The 25,268-nt window shown below is 34.4% G+C and overlaps 1 protein-coding gene across 9 annotated transcripts in view; it reads left to right on the top strand.

Annotated features, from left to right (window-relative positions):
- LOC131427964 (flotillin-2) overlaps positions 1 to 25,268 on the top strand; it is a 475,383-nt gene that overhangs the window by 428,481 nt on the left and 21,634 nt on the right. For 5 of the 9 annotated variants that reach the window (XM_058591576.1, XM_058591572.1, XM_058591573.1 and 2 more), the window contains 2 exons: positions 4,345 to 4,532; positions 7,902 to 8,040. In XM_058591576.1, coding sequence (XP_058447559.1) covers positions 4,345 to 4,532; positions 7,902 to 8,040 — 327 coding nt within the window. The other 4 variants (XM_058591577.1, XM_058591578.1, XM_058591579.1 and 1 more) reach the window with 4 other exon arrangements.

Below are 25,268 nucleotides of genomic sequence, written 5' to 3'. Positions count from 1 at the left end.
GAATGTAATGCCAGGACATTGCTTTTTCAATTGAAACACAATTGACCGAATCAAGTGTTGGCACATACATTTGTGCTGTACTCAAATTTTTATCAGTGTAGGCTTAAAAATTTCACAGAATATTCTTGAAATGTTTTGCTATAAGAAAATATAAATAACAAAATAAATTATTTTTCAAGAGTATTAGACCCTACTCTACCCTACCCGTCCTTTAAGAGCCGTGACCAACAGCTTCCAAGGTATAACCAGTATTATTAAATTAACATTTTCGGATGTTACCAGAAACTGGTGTCCAAATTCTAAATATGAACAAGAAATATGTAGATGCTTTCAGGAATACAAATTCAAATACATCACTAAGAGGTGGTTGTCACATCGTCATATCATGTTACAGATGAATTTAATAGGGGAGATCGGGCTGGTTGGCCGAGTTTTGTTTTCGGAATTTGTGTACTCCTTCTGGTTAGACTTTTTGATAAACGGTTTGCTTTGTCATGAAGTACATATGTGAATTTATTCATTTCTGAATAAAATTCAGGAAAAAGTTTTAAAGAATTAAATACGGAGAAAAAATCGACCAACCAACGCCACGGCTAAAGTTAAAACAGTGTCGAAATAAAAAGAAAAGTGCATCTGTACACACGACAACCTAAAATTAACTCAATATTACGTCAGTACAAGGATGACCTAATACTCCACTTAAATCACTATAGATGTCGCCACTGCGTAAAATAGCCTTTTAAGAAAAGCTACTCGGCCAACTTGCCCCTTCGGATAATTTGCCCCGTTTTCCTCTATGTATAAGTATCAATATAATTCGACAATTAACAGAGACAAATTCCAGTTCGATCTTCCTGGCGATGAATTATTGATCAGCCTAAATTCAACTTCAGCGATATTAAAAGTTGTGATACGAAAGGTGATTGTTGCACCTTTCAAACGACATTTCTTGTATTATACCATAATATGTATGATTAAATTTCCTAGTCACTCAACTGAATACATGTTGGTTATCACATGGCCTCATCTAGTGTTTTAGAGTTAGTTGAAAAAAGAAGCCCGGGTTGGCGGTTCAATGCTTAGGGCGCTAGTCTTACAAGCCTGTTGTCGTATGTTCGAGCCCGGACTTGGAAGGATTCTTAACCCTCCGTCTGACTGATGGGTCCAGCCAGATCTTTTTCGTTTTTACCATCAATTTTACATATTTATAATACATAAATAAATATTTATAATACAAACATTAATACACTTCTAATTTACACCAAAATACGTAAAAAATACACGTAAATGAATAGGGGTCTTACCAAACACATCAGTCAGACCGAAGGTATGAAAATATCTGTTTGACGGAGGGTTAATGAATATAGGATCATATATAGATATAGTAACACCAGCCATGCAATGGAGAACATTTAGTAGGTAGGATACAAAAAATAAAAAGTGCGATTTGTCGATTAAGTTACGTATACTGTTGTAACTCCGGAACCAGATCTAATAACCATTAGATCTTTGAGTTGAATCAATCAACCTTTATTCATCAATCAACATGTGTTTTTCGCGTGAATATTCTTCGTTGTGTTTAGTTTTCATGAAATTATTTTGATGACCATCGTCTAAATGATTGTTTTTAAAATGGTTGAACTGCAAGGTGAATGGAAGATAGAAATTGTATGAAACCTTAAAATTATTCCCTTCAACTTCAACTAATTCCTTTCAATCTATACGTGTGGCAATCGATTAATCATTCCATGAGGTGTAGAAGTGAATCCGTCCTTAAAGTTTGTGTCATCATTTACGGTGCTTCCAGAAACGGTGTTCAGAGACCAGCATAACCAAAAATAGTTCGTATGCCCATGAATTAATATGACGAATAATTTGAAATAGTTTTGACCCAACTTTGAAGATTTGTTGGTATCGTCATCTTCTATGACGGTTTAAATTTTGAAAACTCATCACCCTGTAATTTCAAAATTGGAAGTCGGAATCGGATAAAATTAATCATTAATTTTGTATGGAACCAAAGTTTATTTTAATCTGAATATTTGTTTATTAAATTCGTTTTGGCCTCCTCTATTCCCGATACTTTAGGAAATCGGTACTACACCGAAGGCAGTTAAATTCGCCTAATGGATTGTTAACCATTTCATTAGATTCGGATTTTTAAAATTCAGTGTAGCCATCTTAGAGAAATCGTAGTTTCACATAAAATTCTTGGGTACCTTCCGGGATCGAAAACCAAATACCGGTAAAACTGAAAAAAAAATTATTGGGTCGTCGACTCTCAAAATCTGTGAACCCGATAAACCCGATAAATTTATGTGAAATATTTACACCGATCACCCTGTATCTCCTGAACTGGAAATCGGAAATGATTAAAAACAAGCAGTTTTTATGGGACCATAAAAACTTTTATTTCAATATTGACTATTCACTTCTATTTCAGCAAACTGAGTGACATTATTTAAATTTCATTTAATATATCATCCTGTAGTTCCGGAACCAGAAGTCGGATCAAAATAAAATTCAGAAACCTTATACAGGAGCATAGGACTGTTTATAGGAGTCTAAGTTTGTAGACATCAGTAAAGTCATCTCCGAGAAAAATGAATGAAATTATTTTTCACACACATTTTGCTTATCTCGACGAACTTCTTCGAATGGTTTAAAGGTGTAAGAAGTTGTGTTCTTCCAGCAGTTATTGTTGCAAGCAGTATAAATGTCATGTTCGAACGATTATGTTGCCAAAAACGAACCGTGCTAAAATCGAAACGTCATAAAAAAGGGTGCTTTGCATAGTCCTTTAGGTGCTAAGAAACAATTGCATAATACAGTTTTGAAAATCGTGTTTCACTTTGATTCGAAACATCACTTTATCATTAATCGCGTAAAACTCCTACAGCTGAAATAAGGCGAAAAGTCGCTTACACAAAAATCTCGATATCGTTTAAGATGGACGGATTTTAACAAACTATTTAAGCTTGTTGATTAGCTATTATAGTGTAGAAGCTAAGTCTAGTAAAATATACTATTTTCAAGATAAATTGTTACAGATATTGTCAAAATACTGAAAATTTTGACATAAAATATCGTATAACTCTAAAAGTATACATCCGACCTCAAAGCCATTCAATAGCGTTCAGGATGACGGGGAGAGCTTTCATTTGCGACTAGTTTGATCACAACCGATCCAGTCACCTCTGAGATCTCGACCTCTTTGTTGACAACATATATACAGATTATAACAAAAGGTAAAAAGTACAGCTTATCGGTAACGTCAGTATACATGTTCGGAACAGGAAGTGTTAGTTATTCGATCTTCGAACTTTATCAATGACCAAATAGTAGCCTTCAAACAAGCTCAACATTGGTTCTGCCATCTTCGGAAAAGTTGGTTCAGTTGGTCAAATTGGTTCTGCCATCTTCGGAAAAGTTCATTGGATAGATAAATCCTTGAAAAGTACACATAGACTTTCAATAAAGGAATGCAAAAAAGGTATTTTAGTTGTATAGCTAAATAAGAGATGCATCACGTTATCTAGTTTTGTCCTAAATTGCTCAAGCTTTTACCTATATATGATTGAAAAAATTTCCTGATAAATCCACGCTAAAACGTGTATCGTCTTGCGCTTTAGTAAATTATCGTCCATTTTTTGTAGAAAAAAACTGTTCGTACTTGTTCTGCTATAAGAGGTTAATTCTCTTGTTTGTTTGTTTTTAATGTTTTTCGTAGTAACCAACGGTAGTAGGTAGCAGAGTTGTAAGTAAAAGTCGCATCCTCTTTTCAATGCAATATATTTCTTTCTGTTCACAGGAGGTATGACGACACTAAAATATTATCGTGTATTCTATTGATGCTCACTGGTAGATCCAAGCGTTGATGACATCTTTTTATTGCCAACAAACGGACAAGTATCCAATTTATTTAATATTTTAGCTTGCACAATAGGAAATAGTCATACGCTCTGATCAAGTCAGTTTGTATCCCCACGGTTGATCGTTCACTCATTGCAACGATTGCTTTATTATTGTATGTAGCTATGTTCTGCCATTATTACATCACCAACATTTGAGTATTAAAAACTGGGCAACAATTGAGACGACATTTAAGCGAAATATCCATATATTAACTATGGAGTATATTGTTTTTAGTGAATCATAAAATTCAAACGTGTAATTAGGAGTCATTGCACCGTAAGTCGTTGTTGTAGCGTCTCATGTGGCATTCACTATATTCAGGCGTTTCATTTGATTCACATGGGCTCAAAATCTCCCAGAGATATGCAGATCGTAACTAATGCTACTTCACTAACACTATATTAAATGATCTCCTTCCCTCTTTCCCAGGTGGATGCTGCGGTTCGACGAAGAAGCGCACCATCGTTGGCGGCTGGGCGTGGGCCTGGTGGCTTGTAACCGACGTCCAGCGGCTCTCGTTGGAGGTCATGACGCTGAATCCGATGTGCGAAATGGTGGAAACCGCCCAGGGGGTCCCCCTAACGGTGACAGGTGTTGCACAGTGTAAAATCATGAAGGTATTTTTACCCACCGTGGTGATTCTGTTGTGTATAGTACTGCCACTGACAAGAATGCCATACCCATGTATAGAGTGCATCCTCATTCCTAGTATGGGCTGGATGCTAGGTTCAGCTCAATGAGTAAAGTATACATAGTGAACGAATCCCTGGTGAAATAGATACTGTGTTTTTCAATTCGATTGATGATTTGATTTTAGTTCACTCTGTGTGAAGTTTTATTTGGTATTTTTATTTATATTTCAACTAGAACTTTCGACCAATCCTTTAGAAATATTATCCAATTATATTTCCTTTTTTTCTTACTATATTTTGTACATGGTGGTACCTTGATTTATTATAATAAAAATTGTTTTTTTTTTGTATCTTAAGGAGTGCATTATGTTTCAACCCTTCTTGTTTAAGAATGTTATACAATCTCTTTGCATTGATATTTGTTTTGAGGTCATTTTAAATTCGCTAGTTTGATTAATTTTATTTAATGTGACTAACAACACTAGAAGAAAACTGTCATTCTAATCACTATATTATGACCTTATTTCAACCAGCGATTGTTATTTAGTTTTCACATGGTTGTAATGTGATCTTCTAGTATTGTTTAGATAGTTTTCGTGGATGCTAGATTTATGAAGTTACGCTTAAGACTACTATTTATTAGTATGTATTAAATTAAAAATGTTACTTGGTTTGTGTTCTCCCTTGAGGATCACCAGAACTGCTTCTAAATGTACAGTAATTCAAATTTTTACAATCATTTTACTGATGGAAGGTTTAAAGATCCTTGATGCAAGCGATGTGATTCTTCTAAGTTACACTTTTCATCTAGCTTTTTCCGAATTAAAAAAAAATATTCATGAAAGTTTTTGGCCAGTGTAACTAAAATATCAAACTAGCAGATTTAAGAAATTACCCAAATCTTTTAACCAGTTCCATTCATGCATGTGCAAAACTTATACTTCGTTTCATCAAAATATAATGTCATTTAACTGCAAGTTATTTGATACCAAATTTGTTCTGCAGCCTTATAATGTTTTCAATTCTTTACATGAACAACTTACTACCATTTCTTTATTTTAGATTGAGTACAAAAAAGTAAGTTTTAAAGTAGATAATAGATGGTTTGCTATATAGCACTTATTATCAGCTTATGTAGCGTGAGTGGATGTACTTCGACTATATAGTTTTTTGTGTATTTATTTTCTTCAAGATTTTGTGTAATCTTTATTTAAGTACAATGTACTGCTATTAGATGTTGTAATATTGAAATACAATGTAATCTTTTTTTCACATTTTTTTTTCAAAATTTAAGGCTTTGTCGTGAAAAACTTATTACATATCTTTTATTCAAAATATTGTGCATCGAAAACTATAACTTTTTCTCTTCTTCTCTGTAAATCTTTGAATTCCGGTCAAATGTTAAGTCGTTTGAGCTTAAGATGAATTTTAACATCATTGCAACAAATGTTAATCAGATAGTGTCAAGTCAGTATCATAAGTCATAAGGGTAGAATTTTCTATCCGCTATTATCCAAGTAGATTTTGAACAAAGTCGCAATACGCGACTGTGCGTTGCCGTGATGAAAACCAATGGACTCGTGCATAGTCTTATGTCCTGGCCATTTTTCCCACAATGCTTCCTTAGTTGGGTTCAATACAACGGTGATGGTTTAACCACTTAGAAGAAGTTTGTAGGACACAATACCCTTATGATCTCATTATATGCAAAACATGACCGGGAATATTTCGATTTCAATAATACTACTCGTCAGTCTACCAATTTGTATCCTTTTGTATGAGCCTCAGTAATTTAAAGAGCGAGCAAATTATTTTTTTTTAGTCAAACGCGTAGGTGTAGCAGGATCTTAAAACCAATCGGTCAAATCACTGATTGTCATATTGTCAGTATCATCATTTTGAACCGTATAAACCATTTACGACAAGTCGATTATCCAATATACTCCATCCCATAAGTTCCCAACGGCCTCTTTGTAGAACGGTTAAAACTTATTACTAGACCCAATGCTAGTTAATTGATCGACCTCCCTTTGGTTTTATGATACACAAGATAGGAACACTTCTCTTTATCTAATGTTAGGAAATGCATCTTAAAATCATTCAAGAGATCCAAACATACGCGTAGTAAATTTGCAAACTGCAACTTTTCATGATAGTTTAAAATAATCACTAGATATTGTGATTTCAAGGAAGTCTCTAATATAAAACAATCCATGTGAATTGTCCAAAGGTCAGAAACGAAGATTGCAATTGTAAGAAAATGTAGACACTATCGATGGTTCGAGTGAAACTTACTTTTTAAATTTAGAAAATCTGTGATGCCGTCAATATTTTAATTTGGATTAGTTGAAAAAAAATAGTTAAATTTCAAACACCGTTAGTTTACCGAATAATAGCGTAGCCAACTCGGCCACCCTTTTCCCCAAGAGTTATTTTAATAGTAAGAAATGTTGATTGTGGTTTGTTTAGAAAGTTCTATCTGATGCACCTTTACATTACACCATACATTCTGGTTGAATGCAGAATAAAGTTCATACACATATTTAATTCGACCTTCTTCTTTCTTATATGTATGCAAATTCTTCTTCTATTATGACACAAAACGTTAGTCGTAGTTTCTATATATTTGTAAGCTTTGTATCTTCAAACGTATTTTAGTAATAATTCACGTATTTTAGCAGTTTGATTACTGGTAATCGTCCTTATCAATGTTTTATTTATGTATTTCACTTTATCGTATTGCTTTCGTTTATTTGTAGTACCACCTATTGACAAATATATATTATGATTTCTGCAGCATAACTACATGAAAAAGAAATGAAAAATCTCACCCCCATCCTTCATCCCACTATCCGTCATTGTAGAGTTTCCGTTTCCGTTTTTAAATTATCTTTTTGATTCGACTAGATTTGATTTTGATTTCGTAATTTTGTGCCAATATTTCCCAAAAACGATTGTTTTAATTTTCTTTCGAGTCGCTTTTTAGATTGTAATGAGTGAATCAGACACTTGTTTGTATAGTGACGTGTTTGCATCAATACTTAGACTTTTTCAATCGGTACGGTCCGGTAATTTTCGGTTTGCTAGTCATGTGGTGTGTTTCAATTAGTTAGCTTTCGAATCTAATTATTTTTCATATATAACAAGTGAATTTTTGATTCTGTTCACGCTCTTAAACACCATCAATGAGTACCTGATTTTTCTGTGTTTGCTGAAAATTTTAGTGCTAAAAAACACCCACACCCACTCCCGCGATTGTCAGAATATCCATCCAGCTCTGTAGACGGCAAACGGGCCCTCCCGGACGGATAGCCGTATCTCATTCCCTGCGTTTTTCATTTCTTTTTCTTGTAGATGATGAACGTCTATTATTTTCACCATCAGGCCGACGAACTGCTCGGTACCGCCAGCGAACAATTTCTGGGCAAATCGGTGAAGGAAATCAAGATGACAATCCTGCAAACGCTGGAAGGACATCTGCGGGCCATTCTCGGTAAGCTGAACGGGAATGATATGTGCATTTATTTCGAACCATTTCAATAAGAATCATTATCAAGTATCATGTATTGAATTCTGTACTTTGGTCCAGAATTATTTGAACACTGAGTATGAAATTTTGACATATTTCCAATCATTCATATGGATTACATGATAATTTGAAGGTGCCAGATCCGGTGCATTCAGTGCGTGCGGTAGGAGTTCCAAAACAGGCGCAGAAATTGTTTCTTATGTCACTTCCGCTGAATGTAGAGGAGCGTTGTCATGCTGTAGATTGACTTTGCATGTCTTGGAGCTCATTCTGGCCGTTTTTTTGGAGAATGAGTCATATAGAATTGTCTTTTTCTCAAAAAGATTCTCGTGACTATCACCTAGATGCAAAAAAAAACCTTTTTTTTCATAGCGTAAAAAGACCATTTCACACTGAGTTTTCGGTTTTCCATCTGTCGTTCGTTCAGTTAGATTGGAATCCTTTTCCTAATTCTTAGAGGTTGTGCACAAATTACGCCAAGTCGCGTCATATTTCTATAAACTAAACCTTTCTCTCTTTATCGCAATTGGTAACAAATTTGGAAATAGCCTCTTCCCCCTAGAGAATTACATAACTTTTTTAACACTCTTCCGAAAAGTACAAATGGTCGTTTACAAAAATCATAGAATAAACTTTTAAAAAACTCTATTTTTTTAACTCTATAGCAAATATTTTCTTTAAATCAATTACTTACAGTGTCACAAATATCTAATTTATCGATTATTCTGAAATTTTCATCATTATGATTCATCCGAATTGGTTCTTTACATCAAATTCTAACTTCAAATAAAAAATTAAAAAATTAGTAATAAATATTTCGATTTGTGTGCTTCGTTCAGGCTCTGTTTTCATAAAATTATTGAAAATTTTTTTTCAACACGTCGCCTTTGTCTGATAATCGCTCTGATATTCGGACTTGTCCGTATATTCGAGTGCGAACGAAGCCGACGCTACTTCGTTGCTCGCATGAAGATCAATTCCTTGCAGTTGTTATTCGAATTGAACATAACCCTGAATGATTTAACGCGAATGGGGAACGAATATTCATGCAACGATCACAGTGAAAACCTAATTTGCGATGATCGTTCGTGCTGTCTTCGAAACAAGCAAATTAAGACGTTTCCCCCTGCATTAGTACCATAGTCTTATGTGTGTGTGCGATGAACCATATCTCAGCACTCTCCCATTGCTGCTACCTCACGAGATATGATGAATTTATTAGATGAAGAATGCTTCGCGAAGAATAGAAACCGACGATCATCGCAATGACGCTATTCGAACCAATTCGATGAGTAAAGTAAATGAGCGAATGCCAAATGAATGTATAAAACGAACATGCACGATGTATACCTGCAGCGAAAAATGTTTTAGTAGATTCAGGTTCTCTACGATTATTGCTTATTCATTTTCACCCTTCTCTCTTTCGTGCAGCGAATAGTTCAACGTTGTTCGAGACGGGTGTAAGTAAAAGAAAGATATTCGCGGCGAAGATGGATGAATGAATTAGTTACACGAAGAATATGTGCAACAATGAATTTTATCATTAAAACAAAACATCTCAATGGCATAATTTAACATTATTTAGTTTGAAATAAACGTTTAAATAAAAAAGCAATGAAATATAAAATTTTGTCATTGTGATCAAAACAAGTACAACATATTTATAGAAACAAATTTTTCAGTTATTTGATATTCTAGAATTCAAAATGGAATAATATCAAAAGCAATTATCTTATCTGATTCTGATGCAGTTTATTCAATAGTATTTTATTTGAGGATAGAACTGCTGGATCAATTGAACTTGAAGGAATTGGAATAACTCCTCAATAACGAAATAAGATATAATAACTCATTTTGATGTTGAACAAATGTTGTACGATTTCTTGATTCCTACGATGAAATATCAAAAAAATATCAAGTATCGCTATGACAGCACAGAAAAATCAAGACAAGATATGATAATAAAATCTTTTATTATTTTGACCTTTGTTTGTTATTTACATCTACACGGGGTGGCGGCCACAGATGGCGAAGCATGATTGGTTCTTCTAGGCAATTAGGCTGTTTCTTCATGTGTTTTCATATGCAGGGTAGTTCAATTGGCAAAAAAATCCTTCTGCTAACTGCGGGTTCGAGTCCTGCGGTAACATTTTCGCGATTTTCATTACATAGTTGCATTCGCCCGTCATTTTTTCAATCTGTTTTCCTCGTTAAATACTGATCAAATTTAAAACTAACTCAAGACGGCTCTACATCCTTACAATACTACAAACAAATCATACACACCAAATTTCTCTTTCGATGTTCAGTAATTATTTTAACGCTTAACCGAATGTCGGTAATGATGGACGAACTAGTCAGTATAGGTCCAATTTTAGATCACTTTCTCTCGGAAATCGGACTGTATTTCTCTGATAACACGCTCAATATTGTCTTCCAAAGCATCAAAAAGTTGGGCTTGTTTCCATAGACCAACGACTTAGCATAGCCGTACAAAAAATAATTAACGGGAGCATCACATCATGAAATATGAACATGAGATAACATGAACAAGACAGACAGTCTTCAATATATCAATAGATTCGAATTCCGCACCAAACAGTGCACTTTTCTGGGTGTAATAATGTCTCGAGAACATCGTAAGGATTTCTCTCGCTCCAAAAACGGCAATTTTGTTGAATCACAAACCCATTGAGTGTCTGTGAACACAATTTTGCGGTAACTAAGGGGATCTTCTGTGAACTTAGCTAGAGTCCACCGAGCAAGTATTCGACGTTTACCATGGTCAAGCGGCTTCAATTCCTGAACCAACTAGATCTTGTATAGACCGTGGTCTTTTGCAATATTTTCTATGTAATCGACGGATAGAGGTTTAATTATGATGCGCGTCAGCGAATCGTTAATTTCGGTTCTTCCGAAATACTCTCATTAACAGTAGTGACGAATGGTAAGTTCAATGTACCGTCCATGAACGCCAAAAACATCATGCAATTTTAAGTACGTTTCACGAATTGAACTATTATTCTGGAAATAAATTTTCAGAATCCAGCTTGAAACAATATTGATTGATGAGCACGGATACTTCTCGTTTGTCAGAAGTAGTTGTAAGACATACCAAGACATTTGTTCTTGATATCGAAAAAATCCATTGCCATAACAAAAATTGTTATACAGGTTTTGAACGTTCATTTGCGACGTTGTAGATATATGATAAGTTTAAGCAACGTTTTCGTTAATAAGCTCAACAAAGGGATGTGTTAAGTAGTATTGTTCTTACTCAAAAAGTGGTGTTGAGGTCTTGTACATTGGGGTGATCATTAACTGTTTTGGTTGTATTAGAAATGTTACACATTTTCAAAGGATGCAATGCTGCAGAACAGAAAGATCGATTCATTAGTAGTTTATGAGTTATCTAATAGAAATCGATAGATTCTATTTCTAACTTTTCGGGCTGCGACTTCCGAAACTTATGAAACCGGCAATTGGAAACCAATGATTTAATTACCTATCGTCAAGAGTCAGCTGACCGATCAAAAGTTGGCTGCCTGTATGCATGCTCTTTCAGGCATTCTTCGATGTAATCTAGGGATGGCATCGTTGAGAATGTGACGAATGATTCATTTAACATAGAATCGACACCAGTGCGCGAGCGAATTTCTCTCGATGACATTTCTGAGAATCAAAGGTTAGCATGCTGCTGTGGGGATCCTCTCTGAAGCAACAAACGGTAGCTTATTCTCGTTTCGCGATCCGATTCTATACAGGCAGTTGACAATTGCGATAGAATCATTTTACTATTGCCGCTTGTTCTAACTATGTGCATATGACCATTGTATAAGTTGTGTCTATGAAAATGTCTGTGAATGCTCCACACAAGGGTTTTGAAATATTGCAACCTAGTATGAGAATCATCAAGTTGAATCAACGATTCGATTTTCTGCGATAATTGTCAACTTGCGATTCTCTCTTTGGAAATCCCACACAGCAACGATCATTATCAGACTTTACATTTTTTCAAGGACGTGAAATACTCAGAGTATGAAGTGGAGCGAAGAAATGTATCAAAATTCTCTCAATTCATGCATTGAGAGACTCGAGTTCTTGCAGCATCTTCTACCGGATTGAAAATGTTGTATACAATAAAGATATCAATATAGCAGCTTCTGTCAAATTTTCGGCAATCACCAACACTGTGTATGATCATAGTGCAACCCTTGTGATTCGTCGAAGCCATACTTTTTGGCCACAAAATTCTGCATCATATGCAATGATGATTACTGAATCTGTACGACTTGTATCATTCCCTGACAATCGTTTTGCGGCACCGTTTGAAAGTTAACGTAGTACGTTCTGGCCACATCTCAAATCGAAAGACCGGGGATAGGTTAAACGCACCGCTGTACCTTGCTAACTGTTGGTCGTCCAGTTTTTTTTCTCTTAAGTCCGCTGATTCCTTTCCACACTCAGGGTATCCTTGAGGGTTTTGAGCACTCGATAAACTATTGTTTACGACATCTTCAGTACGTTAGTCATCTTGGAACCGGACCACTGTTTTCTTTTTTCGAGTTCCATTTGACGTTATTTCTGAACGCGATCGAGTTAAAGATTTTTGAATACAAATATTGATTTTTTCGAATGCACATCATGCAAGAATTCTTCGTAAACGAACAGTTACAGTTACAGTTACAGGAATTAGGAACAACACCTGAAAATTTGTAATTGATCGATTCATCAGTTTTTGAGATTTCGTGCCAATCGCAAATCACTACAAACAAAAAAGCGTTTTGCGGCAGGCGTCGTACTATATACCATAACATATAACGAAACAATTTTTACCAAAATCATAACAAGACGTGTACTATTCGACACTTTTCAAATGATTGAAAACAACATCTTTCTCACACTTCTCAGAGCAAACAAAATGTTTGGGCTCGTTTGCTCGTACTGGAAGGTTATAACCCTTAAAGTTGTAGCTGGCATCAAATACAAAATGTTGTGTATAAAAACGTATAGGACGTATTTTGAGCAGAGCCTTTATTACATTATTGTAGTAAAAGTAATTTTTTCCATTTCATTTTGCAAGAGATAACGTAAGCGTTCTCCCAACAAAGAGTATTATACACGTAAGCACCCTATTTGTAGACTATGCCACATATAAAAGCCAGAAAATTTGATTGAAAAATACATATTTTTGTAGTCAAAATAAAACTTCTGTGACGTAACGTTTTTCAAAATCATGAACCATGTCCTCTTATGAGATCTTGCTTATTACTGGTGATTTTATGAACAAAATTATTAATATCATGAGCAATAACTCTTCTCCCATCTTTCATGATTTACATCATTTTTCTCACAAAATTGTTGACAACAAAACGGTATTTTTAACTTGCACATCTAGTGTACTGACGCTCTAACTATTATAAATCAGAATACAGTACGAATTTATTAATCATCGCCTGTAGCGATCAATGAAAAGTTCAGCTAATCATCTATCACAACAGGGGAGAAGTACGAGATGCTTTTGTCTTTCACGACATGTATCGATTCTTGGTTGAGCAAATTCTACCAAATACTTATCGATTAGGTGAACTCTTGCTACTGGGCCGGTTGAGCCTTAGTGTTATTTTTAGACGGCTGGGACCGTAACACGATTATAATGGAAAAGAGCGTAAAACGCACCCCTAAAGGAATCGTTGCTATGATTTAACTAAAAAAAAATTAAACGTGAGCGTTTTTGAGGCATGATTGCCTTTAGTCACAATCAGTGCGGTAAAATTTCGAATCGAATAATATAAGATGAAAATGAAATTTATGGCCACTGACCGTCAGCATATTCCTACTAAATCATTTGACTTTCGCTGTAATTTTCAAGTGAAGCTCATTCTTTAGATCCCTTGAAAAAATTACCATTGAAATATATAAAAGGCAATACACACGATTGTAAAAAATTACAATAAATTGACAATTTCGTATTTATTATATTTATATTTTGACAATTTCGTATTTTCTGATTTTTTTTTGGCGCGGTTTTTTTACTTGGTACGTATCTTTCTGATAAAAAGAGACATCAGTGTATTTTTCTTGCACGATTTTAGCACTTCTGTAAAATATAAATTCACTATGTTGTAGTGAACTTATTGTTCACTACAACATAGTGAATTTATATTTTACAGAAGTGCTAAAATCGTGCAAGAAAAATACACTGATGTCTCTTTTTATCAGAAAGATACGTACCAAGTAAAAAAACCGCGCCAAAAAAAATCAGAAATCCGCATATGAAAAACCGCGTAACATCGGAAATCTGCGTGAAAAAATATCTTAGAAATGCATGAAGCGTCTAGATCTGGTGTAACACAAAAATTTTTTTTTTGAAAAAACGACTTTGGAACTTTGAGACCGACTTTGGGAATTTGAGACTGCGTAACTTCGGAAATCCACGTAGAAAAAAACCGCAAAATTTAGGAAAAAAAATTTTGGATGCCAAATGTCTTAGAACGGCGTGATCTAAAAAAAATTTTTTTTTTAAAATCGGTTTAGGAACTTGAACGAAATTGAGATTTCAGAAATCGAAAATTGTTTTTGATGCTAAATGTCTTAGAAATGTACGAATCGTCGACATCTGATATAATCTAAAAGTGTTAGAGAGTTGACGTAAAATAAATTTCGGAGTAACATCATCGACGATTCATGAATTTCTAAGACGAAACAAGAAAACCGCGTAAAAAAGACCTCAGTGTATACCACTATTTTAAATTACGAGAAGTTATGTGTATCTGAGAATAGAGGCAAGATGATCTTCAACAATGGATTAAAATTCTTCAAAACAACGGAGCAAAGCGCACGAGAACAATGGGAAAAATGCTTCCTTAAAAAGGTTCTTCTTTATATTTTAGTCTTTTCGATAATGAAATTTCTTCCGAATGAAAGATCGTTTACTATCATTCATTATTTCATAATTTATACATAATTTAATAAACGAATTCCTAAGCCTTTTTCTCCACATAATTTGAGTCTCATACTCATAAAAAAGACCATGATATAGGGTAACAGAGGTATTTTGGCCAGTCGGTGTTGAACAGTCGTTCGCACCGCACGCGTATAGCTCTTGGCTCCTGGAATTTTTTTCTGGCTACCTAGAGTTTCATTGATTCAAGGCTTCAGTCTTTTTCAAGGCTACCTGAATCACTAACTAAGTGACTAAGTGATACAAAGAGTGATATTAGAGTGACTAAGTGATACAAAGAGTGATATTAGAGTGACTAAGAAATTAATCAGCCTTTTTTAAGGCTAGCTAGGAGTCTAATCGAAGACTAATTTAGCCTAGTTAATTTAATTTAAAATTTCATTAATTTCAAAAATGCCTGCGTCCAACCGGAAAGGCAACAAGCCTAAGGCTAAAAATAATTCAATACGGAATAAATCACAATCCGTTATTCAACATTTTTCTAATAACATTCACGATCTTATAGAATCTGAATGTAAAAATAAAAGACAACGGACGGATTTCCCTTCCGTTGATCCTATGCCGTCTAACAATATTTACGAGATTCTTCCTGAATCCGATTGTAGCGACATAGAAGAAAATTCTTCAAAAATTCCCAGAATGGACGCTTGTCGTTCTGGGAAGAAACATCAATCTATGCCACCAGTGACGGTGATGATTTCCGACTTCAAAGCATTCCGTACTGAGCTTTCTACTTTTCTCCCGGAAGTAAAAGTCTCATTTCAAATCGGACGAAGAGGAGAATGTCGAGTCTTGGTGGATGGATTGGAAGATTACGAACGTCTTATTCGATATTTGTCCGAAAAACTTCATAAATTTTATTCATATGATATAAAATCAGACAGACCCTTCAAGGCTGTCTTGAAAGGATTATCAAATGATCAAAGTATTGATGAAATTAAAAATGAAATAAAAGAATTGCTTGGTTTTGCCCCTTCCCAAGTAATACTTATGAAAAAAAGAGCGAATGGTACTTCTAAACCACGCTCTGGAATTTCCCATGAACTTTACCTAATACACTTCAATCGAAGTGATGTAAACAATTTGAAAACTTTAGAAAAAGTACGTTTCATTTCCCACATTAAAATTCATTGGGAACATTATAAACGGCATAATCGTATTGCAAACTTAACGCAATGTCGTCGTTGCCAAGGCTTCGGCCATGGAACCAAAAATTGTCATATGGATATACGGTGTTTGAATTGTGGTAAATCGCATTCGAAAGACGTTTGTCCAATGAATGAAACCACTGATAAATTTTCATGTTCAAATTGCAATGGAAATCATAAATCCAATTATTTGAAATGTCCTGTCAGGGAAAAAATTTTAAACGCTCGTTCGCTTAGACAACAAGTCAAATCAACGACCTTAAATTTACAGAACATACCTGAAAATTCTTCTAAGGCACCTGCCAATTCGTCTTCTAACGAAAACAATTTATTGACAGGTAGATCGACCTCGTCATCATCTTCTTCTAATGTCAGTTATGCTGGTATATTAGGTAGAAATCTATCTCCTATTTCTTCTAATGTAAATAATCAAAACACAGGACCGCCTTGCAGTTCTTCTTCTAACGAAAACAATTTATTAATAGGTAGACCGGCCAAATCATCTTCTTCTAATGGCAGTCTACCTACAAATATTCCTTCAATGCCATTCGCTTCTTTAAATGAAGTCGATTTAGGCGATATAACTGAAAATAAAATGATCTACCTACAAGATCAACTTTTTCAAATGATCATCCAAATGAATTCGACTTCATCACTTTTTGAAGCATTTCAAATCGGATGGAAATTTGCAAATAATATTATAATGAATTTAAAATTTACAGGGATGTTAAATAATTATTTGAATATTTTAAATTGGAATGCTCGATCTTTGAAATCGAGTGAAGATGAATTTTATAATTTTCTCAAGGTTCACAAAATTCATATTGCCATTGTGACAGAAACTTTTCTTAAACCAAATGTAAAATTGAAAAGTAATCCACATTATGTGGTTCATCGATTTGACAGGTTTACTGGAATTGGTGGTGGAGTTGCCATTTTTGTCCAACGGCAAATTAAACATCGAATTTTACCTTCTTTCAATACTAAAGTTATTGAAAGCTTGGGAATCGAAGTTGAAACCATTCATGGAATTTATTTCATCGCTGGAGCATATTTGCCATTCCAATGCACCGGCGAACAATTAAATTTCTTTAAAGGCGATTTGCAAAAACTTACAAGATATCGATCGAAATTTTTCGTAATAGGGGACTTAAATGCTAAGCATGTCCAGTGGAATTGTAGGCAAAATAACAGTAATGGTAAAATACTTCATAATCAACTCTCAGCTGGTTACTTTACAGTTCTTCATCCCAGTAATCCTACTTGTTTCTCTTCCGTGAAAAACCCGTCTACAATTGATCTGGTTCTAACAGATCAAAGTCACATTTGTAGTGAACCGATTACTCATGCTGATTTTGACTCAGATCATCTTCCTGTAACATTCAGACTTTCCAACGAAGCTATAATTAATCCAATTAGTTCTATTTTCAACTATCATAGAGCTAATTGGTTGGATTACAGATCTCACATTGAAAATCATGTGGATCATGAAACTATTTTAGAAAATTCTGCGGACATCGACACAGCAATGGATAATTTGAATCATTATATTATCGAAGCTAGAAATCTTTCAGTTCCCAAAGCTCAAACTAAATTAAATTCTCCTATCATCGATGACAATCTTCAACTGCTCATTCGGTTGAAGAATGTTCGTCGACGACAATATCAACGTTCTCGTGATCCTGCTATGAAAAACATAGTTAAGGATTTACAAAAAGAAATTAAACATAGATTTACTCTTTTGCGAAATGAAAATTTCGCTAAAGAAGTTGAACAAATTAAACCATATTCTAAACCTTTCTGGAAACTTTCTAAGGTTCTTAAGAAACCTCAGAAACCAATTCCTGCTCTCAAGGAAGGAAATCAAATACTTCTTACAAATGGTGAAAAAGCTCAAAAGCTAGCTCAGCAGTTCGAGAGTGTCCACAATTTTAATTTAAACGTTGTGAGTCCTATTGAAAATGAAGTCTCACTGAAGTATGATCATATTTCAACTCAAGTGTTATCACACGATGACATTATTGAGACGAATTTTGATGAAATTAAATCAATTATTAGGAAACTCAAAAACATGAAGGCTCCTGGTAATGATGGAATTTTTAATATTCTTATTAAAAATCTTCCCGATGTTGCCTTGAGACTCCTGGTTAAAATTTTCAACAAGTGTTTTTCATTAGCTTACTTCCCAAAAAGATGGAAAAACGCTAAAGTAATTTCTATCCTAAAACCTGATAAAAACCCAGCAGAAACATCAAGTTATCGCCCAATTAGCTTACTTTCTTCTATCAGTAAACTTTTTGAAAAAATTATCTTGTTAAGAATGATGACTCATATAAATGAGAATTCAATTTTTTTACCAGAGCAGTTTGGATTTCGTCATGAACATTCAACTACTCATCAACTTGTCAGAGTAACGAACATGATAAAATCAAATAAATCTTCTGGGTTATCCACTGGAGTTGCTCTTCTAGACATAGAAAAAGCATTCGACAGTGTTTGGCACAAAGGTTTAATAGCAAAAATGTCTGATTTCCAGTTTCCTATTTATTTGATCAAAATGATTCAAAATTATTTAACTGATCGTACTCTTCAGGTTAGCTATCAGAATTGTAAATCTGAATTGCTACCCGTACGAGCCGGTGTTCCGCAGGGTTCGAGTGTAGCTCCAATCTTGTATAATATTTTCACTTCTGATCTTCCAAATCTACCCGTTGGTTGTCAGAAATCGCTATTCTGTGACGACACAAGTCTGTTAGCCACGGGTAGAAATCTAAGAGTGATCTGCAGTCGCCTACAAAGAAGTTTAAATATTTTCAGTGATTATCTGTCAAAATGGAAAATTAAACCAAATGCAGCAAAAACGCAATTAATTATCTTTCCTCACAAGCCAAGAGCTTCTTTTCTTAAACCAAACAATAATCACATTCTCAAATTGAATGGCTTGGAATTGACATGGTCTGATCAAGCTAAATACTTAGGTTTAACGTATGACAAAAAACTCACTTTGAAGGAATCCAGGCAAAGTGTAATAAATATATTAAATGTTTATATCCTCTTATAAACAGAAATTCTAAGCTCTGTCTAAAAAACAAATTATTAATTTATAAACAAATTTTCAGACCAGCCATGCTTTATGCGGTACCAATTTGGTCAAGCTGTTGTTCCACCAGGAAGAAAACGCTTCAAAGGATTCAGAATAAAATTCTGAAAATGATTCTGAAGCGTCCTCCCTGGTTTAGTACAAATGAGTTACACAGACTCACAAATATAGAACCATTAGATGTAATGTCACATAATATTATAAGCAAATTCCGACAAAAATCGATGCAATCTTCAATTGAATCGATTCGCTCTCTGTATTAGTTAGTAAGTTAGTATATAAGTTCCTTTTCCCCATTACACAATACAAGTAGGTTTAGAATTTTCCCTACACAAAAATCTCAGAATTGCGGAAGCAAATGATGTCTTCATGGTAATAACCAAATCATATATATATAACAGGGCTGAAAAGTCACCACTTGTGGCTGAACACCCAATTTAAATCTTAATAATTTAATTTTAACTCATATTCCAATAAATAGTTATTTAAAAAAAAAATAAAAAAATAAAAAAAAAAAAAAGGTATTTTGGCCACTTCATATATTTTGGCCCACCTAACAAACTTTATGGATTTAATCGATGTTAACTAACCCATGTTGTATCAATTTGAAGCTAATCACATTAAGGGCTGAGGACAGTACCGTAAAGTGGTAGGTTTTTTGCTATTTTCCCGTTTCAAATTAAATTTTCTTGGAAACGGTGCAGAATGTAGAAAAACTCACCTGACAATGTCTTCGAAATTTAGTTGAGAATATTCTGTGAAATTTTCAGAATGATTCATTGAGTTTAGCGGTCGTGTTGTATTTTTTTCTGACTGAAGAACTGCTGAAAATTGGAACGCTTGGAAATGCATACCTCTACTTGTTCATCGAATATCTCGGCTTTGACGGCTTGTATCATAAATCTACCGTGACAAAGTCTAGATAATCTAGTTTATATGCGATAAGTACATAAAAACATATATGTTATCACGATAAAAATAAAGTATTGTATTTTTCTGTGAAACAAAGTCAGTTTCAATGCATCCACCATTTTTTTCGCTTTGGTTTCCTGATAGCATTCTGAAAAAGGAGAAATAAAATTGGCTCAACAAGGCTGCCAAACACACAGACATTCAATCTTTGTGAAGGTTGAATATTTTTTCATTGTTCATTGGAATCCATTTTATGTTCAACCCATACGATAGATTAATGTGATAAAACTTCTTATCAAAATAATAAAATGTATGCTGGCAACCCGGTACAGTTTGCTCATATACGAGAGAGTACAAGAGAAATACGATGCGCAAAGGGAATTGAGCGAGCCACGTGGTCGATTTAAAACTTAACACGTGGCCCTCTGTCGTCAGACCTTAAATTACCTATTGCGGAAGGGGTTTTCAAAGATATTACAACATTTGGTGGGCAACAGTAGGTCAAAAGAAAATCAATCCTCCTCAAGTGGGCCAAAATACCTCTGTTACCCTATATGATATACATGAGAGAACAGCTTTGAATATTATGCTATTGAATTGCAAACACATCATTTGTCAAACAGAACAACGGATCGAACATAACTTGAGAAAAGTACTATGAAGGGAACCCGATCAACATAACACATGGATCAATAAGTCCCGAGACTAACAATGAATACAACATTTTTTTTGCAAATTTTTTTTTATTCATCAACATAATCACCTTTTAGGGTGCTTTCTGATTCATCGACTCGTTGCTGTTTTTGTTCCATCTAAAGCAATCGCGGCACCCACTTGGAAAAAACCTTTTTCATGCTCAATTTTTCATGAAGGATAGTAAATACACTTCCATATGATATCTGTGTCATCTCAGCAATCTCACGGAGCTTCACTTTACGATCTTTCATTAGAATTTTTGTCACTTCACTAACATTTTCCGGTGTAACGGCTCCCACAGGTCTACCCGAGCGTTCCGCGTCATTTGTGTCGGTACGACCACGTTTAAACTCTGCGAACCACCGACAAATCGTTGCTTTTGATGGACAAGAGTCCGGATAACATTTTTCAATCCATTGTTTTGCTTGCACGGTGTTTTTACCCATTAAAAAACAATGCTTTATAAAAACACGAAACTCGGGTTTTTCCATTTTTAAACAAACTACAAAACGACTTAACTCCAACCTCGATAACTCAGCTGTTTCTGGTCGGATCGACTTAAAATTTTGACCCGATTCAAGCAAAGGTTAGTACTCTAGAAAGACGTGGTTACTGGTTTACTACGAGCGCCATCTCTGCTGTAGTCTCGGGACTTAATGATCCATGTATTAGCATGTTTAAACTATTTCTTTTTTTGATACTTGTTAGAAAATTTTGATTTTCTAACTACTAACGAGACCAAACTTACATCAGCACTTGCTACGAAAACAAGTTTTTGTTAGGGCTTGATGATCTGGAACACCAAAAAATACATAGAACAACGACACAATTGTTTTTTGTTTATTTTTCAAGATAGAGTAGAAGGGGATAATGTTATGAATTGATTGTAACTACTGAATTAATGCAGCAAAATACTTGTCATCGGTATGGTAGGAGCATTTCAACAAACAAATTTCATGTAGGCAAATGCGAATGTAGTGGTGTGTTACTCGTCATGTTGTTATGATGTTAAAACTCGAGTATCCACAGTGGCAGTTATTGTTCTTTGTCTGTTCAAAAGAAGCCATTTTCAGTGAGATAAATAATATTAAATTAGTGTTATTTTCAAGTGAAATTTCCCGCTGAATAAAAATTCGATGATTTTTTGTTGGTATTTAGTGTAGAAATTGAAATTCTGAGGGTCAAGTGACAAAAGTGCTTTGGGGCAATGTTTTGAATGTGTTTGAGGGCAACGTTGTGATGCCACCAAGACTGCAATCAAACATAGATTTGGAAGTCTCCGTTAAAATGATTATTATTATTTTAGAGTTTACCGCATACTCGCATGTTTTAAGTTTTCTTAAATCCAAAATATACCATAAACCTACATTCTAGTTTTTGTGTTTTTGTTTTTTTCTCAATCATAACGTGTGTGACTATTACGGATACGATCGTACCTTACCGTTTCTATTATTTACAAAAAATTAAAGCACGTCAAATCGTAGCTAGAGTATTTTTCTATTCAACGTATATTTTTTTGTCGAAATCTATTGAGAAACATCAACGCGCGAGCTCTTCAAAAAAAACTTTTACAACATTACCCCCTTCTACTATATGATTGAACCATTGCTACCAACAGTTTAAAGTAATCCATTGTTTTGATGGACTTTTAGTTCCATTAAAATTTCTTTCATTTGGTCGCTTCTGAGAAAAGTGCGTTTTATCCCATCTGCCTTTATTTACCGGACAAAAGTATGGTCATTCTATATGTTCATTCTGATGTGATTCTTGTAAATATTATTTTTCTATAGTCTTATAAAGTTGAGTATGCAGGACAATTTTATGAAAAACGTTAGGATCTAGTTTGATTTTATGATACATAAACACAGCCCAGATTATAAATAATCAATAAAAGTTGGTTGTCGCCTAGCGATGCACGAAAGAGAAAGAGTCAATGTCATGTCGAATCAAATTGACAGTGCAGAGAACGAGTTTGCGGTGAATATGCACACTACAGCCATAATTCTAGATTTATATCAACGGTGGCACTCCAACGGACGGATAGATGTAGATGTATACTGATAACCGTGTGTTTTTTTTTGCTCTGCGATTCTAAATCGCGTGCTGTTCGATTCAGTTGGCAGTTGACCGGTAGCCGACAAGCTTCAACTTAAGCAGTGTAAACTAGTGAAAAATCGATTTTCATTCGCAGTTCGGCGCGACAGTGATCGTTAGTGACGTACTGGTTGCATAGTTACAGCTAAAAGTAAATCGCTTCCTCGTGCATACAGTCAATGGTTTGCGATTTTGCCAACAGTTACGAATAATTTTGCAATTGTGATAAAAAATAAAAACATTCTGAACTGTATTACTAGAATACGTTTCAAAATTGGTGCTGTGTAATTTGTTGTCCACAATTTTCGGTTTGCAAACCAATAATTCTATCGGATGGAGCTTGTGTTGAGTTATCTTTTCTGCGATCCGCTGTACTCATCCAACGTGTGACCGCTCGTTTAAAAATATAATAAATGAAATTTTGTCGATCTATAGCTTTTGAACTAGTGGCAGAAAGAATGAACTCAATTGTTTGCTCTTGTGACGTTCAAGACGTGTCAATTGAAGCCCCTGCAGTGTAATTCTTTTACGTAAAGAACCTATATGAAGAATGGACCAATTAGACTGATTTCAACTCTTCATTTAACAATTGCATCATCGAAAAAGTGGAATTTACTTGTATTAAGAACACCAAGTTTCTTGTTTTCACCAATAATTATTATGCGTTGTGCATATATTTAAATATGTGTAATAAATGTACTAGTATTTGGTATTAGTAAAATATGCACATTCCAACAACATGCTACTGATGTAGTCAAGGACTTCATTAAATTTGAGTTGATAATTTCCTATCTATAGATTATCCTTTCATTATCAAATTCGGGAAGTGACTCCCAAATCTCATTATATTGCCTTTTCTTCTTTGACCATGAAACGAATTTATTTTATGTTTCGATAAAGGGAGATCGCTTTCAGTGTGCATATATATTTCCAGAACATAAAATATATAGTCTTTAATAGGTTGATTTCTCTCAAGGTTGCATCCAGTTAACTCGCATACAACGTGGTTAAAGCGGCGTCCACAATTAACCCCACTTTGAGCTTTGCGTCACGCGACAGTTATCGTTTGAGCTGCATTGTTATCTATCGCGCTCGAATTTTGTTGACACTGGTGATTCTAGTACAACCAAAGACAAGATAATCTGTCAATCACTGTATTGCTGCGGTGCTGCAGATAAGCCGAACCGGTTTTGTTTTGAATACTCAATAGATTGTAGCTAATTGTATTAATTTAATTTTCTGAATTTAAAATAAAACTCTAACTTTTACTTGGAAAACAATGGAAAAATTCTGGAAAATTCACGCGGAAAGAAGCAAATTAGTAATTTTATATCAATTGAATATATGAACTAAATCGGTTGTGTTGAAGTTGTTTGCACATTATTTTGTTGCTCGTTTGGTGCATTGCACTCTTAGTGGAAAGCAATTGCAAGAATGTTGATTGAAAATCTGTTATAAAAAGAGTTTCAAATGCTAAACTCAAGAATATATTTCAAATGCAAATACGTGTGATTTACAAACTGAACTACGAAATCCACAAACCCCTCCACCATATTAGTATTATTTGAACAACAAATCAACATTAGCAATAGTAAGATTTTATTCGATGTCTTGACAATTACTAACTAGAACTAGGAAATCAATTAAGTTATTCACCAAAAAGCTGATTTTAGTCTTTCCGTGTAAATATTGCCCTTGGGTAGTTGATCGAGAATTAAATAGAAAAGGGCTCAATCTAGAATATGATTCGATCCTGCAAAAGTTTCTCTTGGACACTTTTTTTATCTGCTTGTGAAATATCGAAGAATTCAGAAGATCACTTTGTTGTTGAAATTAAGTTAAATTGATGTTTTATGGACTAAAATGGTGTTATGTCGTTTACAAAATAAAAATTTGTAGAAAATTTCATAGCTTTGAAAATTTTGCATTCAAAAAATCACAAAACTAAGGAAACACAATTTTTGTTGCCAGATGTTTTTGTTAGAATGCATGCGATTCAATTCATGAGATCTGGTGTTATGCAAAATTTTTGTTTGTTTTTTGGGACTTGAAAAAGTTTTGAGATTTCCAGTTTCAAAAATGCTTGAACGTCGCGATCTGGTATTATCTCGAAATAAAAGACTCCAAGGGTCGACTTAAAAACTCTGAAACGAAACCAGTAAATCGCATAATTTTGAAAATTCGCATAATTTTGAAAAGTCGCATAATTTTGGAAACTCGCATGAACAAAACGCATAACTTCGAGATTTGGCATAAAAACCGTATAAAGATCGCATAG

The sequence above is a fragment of the Malaya genurostris genome, chromosome 2 (genome assembly GCF_030247185.1).
Source record: "Malaya genurostris strain Urasoe2022 chromosome 2, Malgen_1.1, whole genome shotgun sequence".
Taxonomy (NCBI): domain Eukaryota; kingdom Metazoa; phylum Arthropoda; class Insecta; order Diptera; family Culicidae; genus Malaya; species Malaya genurostris.
This window is presented reverse-complemented; position numbering and strand designations above follow the sequence as displayed.